The 12232-nt window shown below is 45.4% G+C and overlaps 3 protein-coding genes across 4 annotated transcripts; all 3 read right to left on the bottom strand.

The window, feature by feature from the left end:
* Nucleotides 1-22: 22 nt before the first annotated feature.
* On the bottom strand, nt 23-2404 carry LOC117848409 (uncharacterized). 2 transcript variants are annotated; one of them, XM_034729817.2, is made up of 4 exons: nt 2195-2404; nt 1951-2027; nt 1261-1396; nt 23-1151 (listed from the first exon to the last, which is right to left on the bottom strand). In XM_034729817.2, the coding sequence occupies exon 4, from the start codon at nt 878-880 to the stop codon at nt 167-169; it is 714 nt and encodes a 237-aa protein (XP_034585708.1). In that variant the 5' UTR covers nt 881-1151; nt 1261-1396; nt 1951-2027; nt 2195-2404; the 3' UTR covers nt 23-166. The 2 variants fall into 2 exon arrangements, with proteins under 2 accessions (XP_034585708.1, XP_072148110.1); XM_072292009.1 differs by having other exon boundaries at nt 23-1396.
* A 1465-nt stretch (nt 2405-3869) lies between these two features.
* On the bottom strand, nt 3870-4741 carry LOC117848419 (uncharacterized). The gene has a single exon (XM_034729827.2). It carries the CDS (start codon nt 4739-4741, stop codon nt 4028-4030), a length of 714 nt encoding a protein of 237 aa, XP_034585718.1. The 3' UTR covers nt 3870-4027.
* A 2757-nt stretch (nt 4742-7498) lies between these two features.
* On the bottom strand, nt 7499-8968 carry LOC117848383 (uncharacterized). Its single transcript, XM_034729766.2, has one exon. The coding sequence runs from the start codon at nt 8772-8774 to the stop codon at nt 7809-7811; it is 966 nt and encodes a 321-aa protein (XP_034585657.1). The 5' UTR covers nt 8775-8968; the 3' UTR covers nt 7499-7808.
* Between the last annotated feature and the right edge of the window lie 3264 nt (nt 8969-12232).

Raw genomic sequence — 12232 nt, 5'->3', positions numbered from 1 at the left:
CGACAATGTTGACAACATCAAATGGATCAAAACTTTGCTCTTTCATTGAGTATCTTTCTGTACACTTTGTCTCATATATACATCAAAATTGTTTCGATGATCAGCCAATCCTCTAAAAGGCGGATGCTAATCGCAGGAATTCGGAGTTGGTTGGTGTATGATCTTTCTACAGGCTAAGAGTGTTGAGAAGCGAGACCCTGGATTGGATCAGTCTCCTGAAGACAATCTGGAGTTCGCTCTCAAGATCAACAATCTCCAACTCCAAGACCTGTAATTGCTCCTCCTTGCACGCGACTCTCTTCTTCTGGAATGCCTTGGAGACAAGAGACCACTTGCTAGCACTCGGCATCAAGATCTCCTTTGACAGGAGGTACAATGTCGATTCCAGCATGGATAGAGCAAGTTCTCTTGCTTCAGACAATAGCTTGACCACCCTGCAGTTATCAGTGTCAAGAGCAACCTTGCTGTTGATCTTCTTGAACTGCTTTTGCGCCTTCTTGACCGAACGAGCGTAAGACTGAGCCTTGGCCTGAACAGCCACATCATCTCCTCTCTTGAGGCCCAATTGCATCTCTTGGATGCTCGTCCTGAATTCTGCGAAGCTTTCTTGCATGGCATCACAGAGGTCGAGCAAGACGAGAGAGCACTCAAGCTCCTCCTCCACTGCCTTCCTTTGTTGACGCTGGCTGCTGGGAAAGCAAATGAGCTCATCGATGCAGCTGTGGATGCTCCCGAGCTTGGACAGACCATCAATCATGGTTTGGATGGTTGCAGAGGGAGAAGAGATGGCTGCTGTCAGGCTCCGGATCTGTTCCTCGACATTGGTTCCGTTGGAGCGAGGGCTTGAGGGCACACTCGCGGATCTCAGGTGGCAGGCCATGCTTTTGAAGTTGGAATGGAAGCGAAGTTATGAAGACTCTTTTTGCTGGAGATCAAAGAGAAGTACTGAAATGTTGTCTTCCCAGCTTTGGCTTCCTCTTTATATAGGGAAAGAGGTTGAAGCAACCGCACAGCTGAACCAGCAGACAGCAAGAATCATTATCATGTGTAAATCGTGGTGAGCTGCGACAGAAGCCACTCAACCAAAGAGGCATCGCTGGTTGAGCTTGATTAGGAGGCTGTCATGTCTGCATTACGGTTGACAAACTGAACTGCACGGGTGAAGGGCCATCGTGTTTAGTAAAAGATTCAGATCGTGACCGATTAATTAACATGCAAGTTTCTGGTGGAAGAACGAATAGCTAGTTGACTTTGCCTCACCTCCAGGTCACAAGACATGTTTAACCAGCTGATCACAGCACTGCACAACGGATTAAGGATAGTCTTTGTCCTATGTTTCTGTTTCAACTTTCAAGTGTATAATATGTGCACGCTTTGCAATGGATATCCATCTCTCCTGAAAATTGTGAGAAAAAATATGATTTTTTAGAGGGAAAGAACAGAAAACAGAAGAGAAGAGAAATCGTCACTCATGTTGTATCAGCACAATTCCCTATTTTGTTCAGACTTCACGGTGGTTTTCTGGGGTAACGAGACACAAGTAAATATCTACTGAAGTTACATTTGATTTTCTAACGAATCATCTATGCAAAATATTTCGATACGAAGAAAATTTACCTTCAGTGCAAACATTCGTTTAAACAAGCATAAACCAAATCTCAATTTGCTAGCACTCTTGAAATAATTTTGCACGAGAAGAATAGTAGTAGTAGTAACATATATAAGCAATGTTGTAAAATGGCATGTCATGCCCACAAGGCCATGAGCTAGTGCACTTTTTAACTAATATTTCTAAGGGATCTGCAGCTAGATTAAAATGCAACAAAGGGGATAATTTTCTCAGGACAGACATAACTTCACATGAGTTAGCTTTGCAATTTCGTTGAAAAGTATTTGGAAAATAGTCAGTACATTATAGTGCTATTTTTCACGAGCAACTAAGAGCCTAACCTCAGTTTAGCTGGCTTCAAAATTTTTTTCTCCGAATCCTGCTCTGTTCCTTTTGTTGTGAAATGTGAAGCAGGTCCCTGCAAGGGCATTTGGATCAGATTGAGAATAACTGAGATACTGATCACGCAGGTGGCGTGATTTAACGCTGAAGTACTCAAGAGAATACTACTAGCTACAGTAGGAAACTAAAGGAAGCAAATCGACCCCGTTCATGGAAGAGGGGAGGCGGCGGATGGAGGCTCACCAGTTGCGGCGACGGCGACCAAGGGCTGCGAATCACACGCCGTCGACCCAGGTTCGTATGCGAAACGGGCTGCGGTGGCGACTAGCGACCTTGGAAGGCGGGCGGGCGGCCGTCCGTCCCGCAGAGCCTCCGCCCCGGTTGTCCTCCGCCAGTCCGCCTCACCTCGCCGCCCCACAGGTTCCAGCCTTACGTATGACCACCTAACTTATTTTCGTAAAACCCCCTAAAATGGATCGCGACTATTGATCGCGGTCCAATATTTTACACAAAACCCCCAAATAGGATCTCGATTAATAATCGCGATCCAATTTTTTACATAAAACCCCCTATGTTGGATCGAGATTAATAATCGCGATCCAATATTTTGTATAAACCCCCTAAATCGGATATCGATTATTGACCGCGACCCAAATATTTGCAGAAACCCCCTAACTGTTTGCAGATCAGTCCTCATGTGCTTCTGCTCTCTCCCCGTGGCATCAGTTCCCGTCCGCCGCCGGAAGAGGCCGGAGTTCTGGAGGTGGGAGAATCGACAGATAGCATCTCTACCTCATCGTGGGTTTCCTGAATCCTGATCCTTTCCTCCGCCCACCGTTCTTCTGTCCCTTCTGCGCCGTGCAGCGGCATGCCGGCATCATCCGCGCCGTGTCAACCTGCGCCCTCCCCCTCCGGCCGCCGCCGACCTACTCCGTGAATGGAGGTACGTTTGATTGATTTGATGCAGCTGAGTGCCTGAGATCGCTTGGATTTGGTTGCATTCTGCACCTTTTGCTTACCGCTGCTTTGCGTCTTGCATTCAGTAAGCTGCAGAATCAGTAGCTGCGTAACATGTTTGGCAATGCATACGACAAATGTTGTTGGATTAAAGGAATTTCAAAGCGGAAAAGAAGAGAAGCCACTGCAATGGTGTCGATCCGGCTATGGCTTACCTCTATATATAACAGAACATGCTAAAGAAGTGCCATCGCTGACATTGTAGACAGCAAGAATCTCATCGACGATGAGGTACTTGGCTGCAGCGACAAAGCCAGCAATCCAGATGTTTTTTTTTTGTTAAAGCTTTAGAGGCATCTCTTCTAACTTTAGTTGAGCTAATGATCAGCGTGGGATGTTTGGATAATCAGCAGCAAATTCATCTGCACGAGTGCCTAGTTAAATGATAGATTCAGATCGTGAGGAGAGATGCCTGCTGTTGACTTCACCATTCATGATTCTTCATGCCCCAGCATTTAGAATCTGAAGTTTCTGATTTCAAGATGATCCACATGCGTCAAAATTTCTTAAGCGTTGGGACTAACCGAACCACATCATCATGTTCCGAGTATTGGCAGCAAGAATCAGAATACCATCTTACTCAATGGCTAATCAATTATCAATTGAGCTGGCATGCTATCAGCTAACCAGAGCAAGATCCACTTCAGAAGGATCTTGTGCCTGTTGTTGAGCCACATCGCATGTGAATATTGACAGTGTCCATCTCATCAAACAACTACTAATTTCCTTTACAATACCAAAAATAAAGAGTTAAAGGGATTTTTTTCAACACAATACTTTATCTGAATCTCCCAATTTAAGGTTATAGTTTAGAAATTTAGCTGTCTTCTGTGTCAAGTTTGGACCCCCCCCCCCCCCCCCCCCCCCCCAAAATAAAAATAAAAATAAAGATCAGACAATGTTGACAACATCAAATGGATCAAAACTTTGCTCTTTCATACAGTATTTTTCTGTACACTTTCTCTCATATATACATCAAAATTGTTTTGATGATCAGCCATTCCTCTAAAAGGCGGATGCTAATCGCAGAGAATCTGAGTTGGTTGTTGTATGATCTTTCTACAGGCTAAGAGTGTTGAGAAGCGAGACCCTGCATTGGATCAGTCTCCTGAAGACAATCTGGAGTTCGCTCTCAAGATCAACAATCTCCAACTCCAAGACCTGCAGTTGCTCCTCCTTGCACGCGACTCTCTTCTTCTGGAATGCCTTGGAGACAAGAGACCACTTGCTAGCACTCGGCATCAAGATCTCCTTTGACAGGAGGTACAATGTCGATTCCAGCATGGATAGAGCAAGTTCTCTTGCTTCAGACAATAGCTTGACCACCCTGCAGTTATCAGTGTCAAGAGCAACCTTGCTGTTGATCTTCTTGAACTGCTTGTGCGCCTTCTTGACCGAACGAGCGTAAGACTGAGCCTTGGCCTGAACAGCCACATCATCTCCTCTCTTGAGGCCCAATTGCATCTCTTGGATGCTCGTCCTGAATTCTGCGAAGCTCTCTTGCACGGCGTTGCAGAGGTCAAGCAAGACGAGAGAGCGCTCAAGCTCCTCCTCTACTGTCTTCCTCTGTTGACGCTGGCTGCTGGGAAAGCAAATGAGCTCATCGATGCAGCTGTAGATGCTCCCGAGCTTGGACAGACCATCAATTATGGTTTCAATGGTCGCAGAGGGAGTAGAGACAGTTGCCTTCAGGATCTGGATCTGTTCCTTGACATTGGTTCCGCTGGAGCAAGGGCTGGAGGGCACACTCACGGACCTCAGGTGGCAGGCCATGCTTGGAATGGAAGGGGAAGTTATGAAGCCTCTTTTTGCTGGAGATGGAAGAGAAGTCAAGCTGCTGCAACTGTGTCTTCCCAGCTTTGGCTTCCCTCTTTATATAGGGAAAGAGGTTGATGCAACTGCACAGCTGAACTAGCAGACAGCAAGAATCAATCTCATGTGTGATCATGGTGAGCTGTGACAGAAGCCACTCAACCCAAGAGGCATTGGTGGTTGAGCTCAATTAGGAGGCTGTCATGTCTGCATTATGGATGGCAAACTGAACTGCACGGGTGAAGGGCTATCAAGTTCAGTATCAGATTCAGATCGTGATCAATTAATTAACATGCAAGCTGCCGGTGGAAGCTACAAACAGCTAGTTGACTTCTCTCACCTCCAGATCCCAAGACATGTTTAAGCAGGTGATCACAGCATTGCACAACGGATCAGTGATAGTCCTTGTCCTAATGTTTCTGTTTCAGGTGTATCATACACGCACGTTTTGCAACAGATATCCATCTCCCCTAAAAATCGTGATATAAGATATTATTGTTTAGAGGGAAACAGTAGAAAACAGAGGAGAAGAGAACTTGTCACTTGTGTTTACACTTGACAGTGTGTTTTATGGGGTAAAGAGACACAAGTAAATATTTACTGAAGTTACATTTGATATTTGATTTTCTAAGGAATCATCTATGCAGAATATTTCACTACTATGAAAATCTACCTTCAGTGCAATCATTTGTTTAAACAAGCAAACACCAGATCTTAAGTTTTCTAGCACTCTCCAAATAATTTTTCACAGGAAAAATACTATGGTAATGTCATAGTAAATCTGTAAAATGGCAAAGCGACGCTTTCTACGATATGTGGAACTAAGTGCTCGCATGCCCATAAGGCTATGAGCCAGTGCACTTTCAACCAAGATTTCTAAAGGATCCTCAGCTAGATTAAAATGTAAAGGGGGGTAAATTTACTCAGAACAGAAATAACTTCACACGAGTTAGCTTTGCAATTTTGTTGAAAGTGTTTGTAAACAATCAGTACATTTACAATGCTATCTTCACGAGCAACTAAGCCTGACCTCATTTCAGCTGACTTCAACCTTTCTCCTCCTGATCTATTTCTTGTGCTGTGAAATGTAAAGCAGGTCCCCTGCAAGGGAATTCGGACCACAGATTTCCTCGAGACGTCGATGCTTCCGCTTCTAGAAAACATGGATGCCGTGAATGATTCGCTCTGGAATGAAGAATAAATGTGAGACTGATTACGCAAGCGACATGATTTAACGCTGAAGCTAATCGACCGCGTTCATGGAAGTGGGGAGGAGGCGGGCGGAGGCTCACCAGTTCGTCCGTTCGCCTCCGGTTGCCGCGGCCAAGGGACGCGAATCACACGCCGGCGAACCAGTTGCGGATGCGAAACGGGGTGCGGTGGCGACCTTGGAGGGCGGCCGGCCGGTCGTCCTGCAGAGCCTCCGCCGCCGTTGTCCTCTGCGCCGCGGCTCCGCATCCCATCGCCCCCAGGCCCCAGCTCCCCAAGATTCCAGCCAATTTTACGTATGAACCCCTAAATATTTTCATAAAACCTCCAAAAATGGATCGCGATCCAGTATTTTGCAATAAACCCCTAACTTTTAGCATAGCAGTCCTCATTTGCTTCGGCTCTCCCCATGGCCCATAACATCCGTTCCCGTCCACCGGCGGCCGGCGCCGGCGCCACAAGAGGCCGGAGTTCAGGTCGTGGGAGTATCGCCAGATAGCATCTGTCCCTTCTCGTGCGCTGGGAACCGCACCCATCCGTGCGCCCTCGGTGGGGACTCGGGAGTGGCCCCAAATCACCGCTGCGCCCTCCCCCTCCGGCCGCCTGCGACCTACTCCGCGATTAAAGGTAAAGGCTAAACGTTTGATTGATCCGATGCAGCTTAAATATTAGATTCGGTTGCACTCTGCACCTTTTTCTTGCCCCTTCTTGCATCTTGTGAAATGATGCAGTTTATGGTTGTTTGGGCGATTGCAAAGCATTTAGTACACTGCAAAATCAGTAGCGCTGCATAACATGCTTGGCAAATGGCAATGCATACAACAAATGCTGTTGGTTACAGGAATTTCAGAGTGGAAAAGAAGAGATGAAGCCGCTGCAATGGCGTCGATCCGGCTATGGCTTGCCTCTATATATAACAGAACAAGCTGAAGAAGTGGCATCGGTGACCATATAGACAGCAAGAATCTCATCGATGGTGAGGTGCCTGTGCTGCAGCGACAAAGCCAGGTATCCACTTGTTTTTTTGTTTGTTCATCTTTAGAGGCATCTCTTCTAAGTTTTATTGAGCTAATGATCAGCGTGGGATGTTTCGCTAATCGGCAGCAAAGTCATCTGCACGAGTGCCGAGTTTAATGATAGATTCAGATCGTGAGAAGAGCTGGATGCTGTTGAACATTTGACTTTAGCATTCATGATTCTTCGTGCCACTTTGTCCTGCCTGCTGGTGCTTCCAGCATTTGGAATCTGAAGTTTGCAATTTCGAGATGATCCACATGCTGTCCAAATTTCTTGACCGTTGGAACTAACCAAACCACATCATCATGTTCCAAGTATTGGCAGCAAGAATCAGAATAGCGGCTAGTTCTAGAACTAAACAATTATCAATTGCGAGCTCAAATCTCGTGGCTTGAGCTGGCATGCTATCAGTTAAACAGAGCAAGATCCACTTCACAAGGATCTTGTGCCTGTTGTTGAGCCACATCACATGTGAACACTAACCGTGTCCATCTCATCAAAGGACTACTAATTTCTTTTATAAACCAAAAATAAAGAGTTAAAGGGATTTTCTTCGATGCAAAACTTTATCTCAAGATCCTAGTTTAGCAATTTAGCTGTCTTCTATGTCAAGTTGGGACCCAAAAAAAAACAAACATCAGACAATATTGACAATATCAAATGGATCAAAACTTTGCTCTTTCATTGTGTATTTTTCTGTACACTTTCACATATATACATCAAATTGTTTTGATGATCAGCCAATCCTCTAAAAGGTGGATGCTAATCGCAGGAAAACTGAGTTTGTTTGTGTATGATCTTTCTACAGGCTAAGAGTGTTGAGAAGCGAGACCCTGGATTGGATCAGTCTCCTGAAGACAATCTGGAGTTCGCTCTCAAGATCAACAATCTCCAACTCCAAGACCTGCAATTGCTCCTCCTTGCACAAGACTCTCTTCTTCTGGAATGCCTTGGAAACAAGAGACCACTTGCTAGCACTCGGCATCAAGATCTCCTTTGACAGGAGGTACAATGTCGATTCCAGCATCGACAGAGCAAGTTCTCTTGCTTCAGACAATAGCTTGATCACCCTGCAGTTATCAGTGTCAAGAGCAACCTTGCTGTTGATCTTCTTGAACTGCTTTTGCGCCTTCTTGACCGAACGAGCGTAAGACTGAGCCTTGGCCTGAACAGCCACATCATCTCCTCTCTTTAGGCCCAATTGCATCTCCTGGATGCTCGTCCTGAATTCTGCGAAGCTTTCTTGCATGGCATCACAGAGGTCGAGCAAGACGAGAGAGCACTCAAGCTCCTCCTCCACTGCCTTCCTTTGTTGACGCTGGCTGCTGGGAAAGCAAATGAGCTCATCGATGCAGCTGTAGATGGTCCCGAGCTTGGACAGACCATCAATCATGGTTTGGATGGTTGCAGATGGAGAAGAGATGGCTGCTGTCAGGCTCCGGATCTGTTCCTCGACATTGGTTCCATTGGAGCGAGGGCTTGAGGGCACACTCGCAGATCTCAGGTGGCAGGCCATGCTTGGAATGGAAGCGAAGTTATGAAGACTCTTTCCACTGGAGATGGAAGAGAAGTCAAGCTGCTGCAATGGTCCCTTCCCAGCTTTGGCTTCCCTCATTATATAGCGAAAGAGGTTGAAGCAACTGCACAGCCGAACCAGCAGACAGCAAGAATCATTCTCGTGGGTGATCGTGGTGGCTGCAACAGAAGTTCCACTCAACCCAAGAGGCATCAGTTGTTGAGCTTGATTAGGAGGCTGTCGTGTCTGCATTATGAATGACAAACTGACCTGCACGGGTGAAGGGCTGTCAAGTTTAGTATCAGATTCAGATTGTATCAATTAATCAAATTGCAAGTTGTGGGGGAAGATTGAACAGCTAGTTGACCTCCAGGATCCCAAGACACATCTATCCTGCTAGCCAGAGCATTAAACATTTACTCGATGGGTCAGTGATATTCCTTGTCCTCATGTTTCGTTCTGTTCTTCATCCCCACGTGTTTCTGCAATTTCCTTGCGCATTAGGTGCGGCTCCTAAATAATTAGCTTGTTGTCACTCTGTCACGTTGCAATTACCAAAAGCAAAGAATCCATTAGTGTATAATATGCTTACATTTTGCCACAGATACCCATATGTGATGCGCACGCGTTGCCACAGATATCCCATAACCGTCTCTCCTAAGCATGAGAAAAGAATGATTTTTGTTTAGAGAGAAACAATCGGAAAAGAGGAGAGAACTAGTTAGTTGCGTTTCCTAATGTTACATTCTATTTTCTAAGGAATCATCTAAAAAGAGTATTTGGCTACTATGACAATTTATTTTCAGTCCAAACACTCGCTTAAACAAGCATAAGACAATGCAAAGTTTCTAGCACTCTCCAAATAATTTACTCATAACAAATTAACCTCACATGGCTTGATGGAGAGGTAAACTTCTCTCATATGGAGGGACCCTTACCTTAATTACTGAAAGCTTGCTGAGGTAGCATGCCATTTTATTTACTCTCCATTATCAAGTTTTCTAAATGGGTTATTGACCTTATAAATTCTCAAATGGCTCGCTTCTTGTAGGATAACTCAGAGGATAGGCATAGATATCAATTAGATAGCTGGCAAAATTTTGCATGAACGAACCTAGATATTTGTAGCCTCTATCCATTCATATTTTGTTAGATTTTTTTTTAGTCAAGACCAAGACATCAAGTAGGAGTATGGTTGCTGCCTCCAGTCATCTTTATAGACTGCAAGTTTGATTTCCATGTAGTTTAATTAAAACTTGTACTCCGTATATGGCAGGGAACAGCAAGAAATTTTTTCATAAATAAACTTTTGGCTCTCGGAACGAACGATGGCTGGAGGGTCGTCACGTGGAGCAGGGAGCTCCACAACTCGGACCATTGGATCAAGGACTGCGACGCCTGCGCCGACGACATCGTGATCGACAACCTGGGGCATCTCGACCTGCTGCCACCTGAGCTGAGGACCTATAATGGTGGCGGTTCTGGATCAGAAGCGGTGACGACACTGACCAAGAACCACGTCGCAGGCGCCCCAGCCTTGAGCATCCATGACGGGGACGTTGTCTACCTCACGGGCAAGCTGAAGCAAACGGACCGAGCCGGATGGCTGCCGGCAATCAACACGAGGAAGAAGAGGCTGGACGAAGTGGCCCCGGCTTCCACCGGAGGAGCTGCCTCCCCCTGCTCCCCGAGGTACATCATCCATTCATCCCCTGCGCGATCTCCAAACACATGAGCATGGTGACACACGATTGCAAGGGATCTGGTTGCAAAGATCTCAAAGAAGGAAGAGATGATGCTAGCGTAAGCGTCGTGCAGGAAAGCACGCCCAGGAAAGGAATTCGGCTCTACTAGCCACGCCCAAATTTTTCTACTCTCATTTCTTTCCTCATGCTCCTTCCTAATTAGCAAGCATGGAGCAGGAGGAAAGAAAACAAAATTCTGGTGTTAAGATGGAAGCACATGAATTTCTAGTTACAGTCAATTTAAACTTGATTTCAAGTTAGCGTAACAGTGATCTTTGGGTACAATTTCTAAGTTGATTTAGTGTAACTTAAAATTCTGGTGCGGAACCATCTCAACATACATGAATTTTGCAACGTCTTTAATCTGGATGCCAAACACCTAGAAAATATCTGGATTTGGTTTTGTCCTAGCTGTTAGATCCCTGGCCCAGTGGGGGTATTTGAATTTATGAATAAAGATTTGAATCCAAATGTATCTTAAGAAAAAATCAAGTGCAAGAGATTCAGATGTAACTTTTGAAGCGTTTTTCACCTAAATATTTTTTGATGGAAGATTTTCACATAATTTGCACCCCAGAGTTTTTTTTTTGAGAACCACCTGTTAGGTTGCGGCCCAAGTGTGTCCAATGCCAGTCACATTGAAAAATGAGACAAAATTTGCATCCCGCGAGGTTGCGGCCCAAGATGATTTATCTGGTCGGCCCAACTATCAAAAGGTCTGAGCAAGCAGTAGCACAGGGCCCAGTATGAGGCGTCAGCGAACTTTTTTATTTTTATATTTGTTGTTTTACGATTTTGCAGAAATAAATAGTCCAACGCAAAATTTGCAGAAATAGACCTATACCACCGTACGAAACGGCGATAGGTCTGCTTCCACCGGCTTGGATTGGTGCTAGGAGGTCCGGAGCGTTGCACATGCATTGTTTTTCGCCGTACGAAATGGCGGTAGCTTGCTTTAGCCATTCTACCGCCATTTCGTACGGCGGTGGGTGGCCTTCCATCGTTTCAAGTGGTAGCGGGCTTAAACCAAGTTTAGCCGGTGTTAGCGAGTTGTAGGATGCTATAGCCGTTCAAACGGCTATAACTCCACTATAGCTCTGTTTTAATTTTGATTATTTATTTTTCGTGTAATTTTGTATGATATTTTTAGAAGTGAAATATGTAGTTCCATTGCAATATGTAACTTTGTAATTTGAGAGAGGTAGAGTGATTGAATGAAATAATTGGAAATGATTAAACTCCCAGCCATTAGATACATAGTTGTTTCCAGCGAGATTACAACGGATCCAAACGAAATTCCTAAACCAAGTGGCATGTTGCTAAACCTAGCAGTAATTGAAATAGCAGGGGAAAGAGCCATGTCTACTTCCTAGTAGAACTGGCTCTGCGAGGACTGCGACGGCCCAGCTTCATAGTAGCCAGCACCCTTAGAGGATGGCGGAGACGAGGGGCAATCCTTGTTGTGGTGGTAGGGGCACTTGCACCATGGATCGGTGCAAATCAAGTCACCTGCGATGTCAACCGCCCAAGGATTCGCGTCAACTTCGGACTGAAGATCCTTGACCTTATGCTCCAGGTCAAAGATCTTGCACTTCAGGTAGTGTATCTACTCCTGGGTTGGTTTAGGAACTGGTGGATTGCCCCACTTGGTGTAGCAGCAGTTTCCTTCATCGAGATAGGTCTGAACGTGATGTTAGTTTGAAGCACGAGAAGCTTAGGAAGAGTAATGAAGTAATAACTTTACTCACCAACCCATACGAGCATCGAAAGAAATGCGACTTTCATCACCGTAGCCGTCATAGAGCTAGACTACACAAGCCATGTTATGATGACACATTGGCCACGCATCCTGATGGTCGTCATAAAGCCTAAGGGAGTTTGGAGAGGCGTAGTTAACCTTGTCCTCTAAAGGAAACTTGTCGAGGGATGCCTCATGCCCCGTTGGACCAAAAGGACCTGACCAAG

This window comes from Setaria viridis, chromosome 1, assembly GCF_005286985.2.
Source record: "Setaria viridis chromosome 1, Setaria_viridis_v4.0, whole genome shotgun sequence".
NCBI lineage: Eukaryota > Viridiplantae > Streptophyta > Magnoliopsida > Poales > Poaceae > Setaria > Setaria viridis.
Note: the sequence above shows the minus strand (reverse complement) of the source record. Positions and strands in the feature narration are given on the sequence as shown.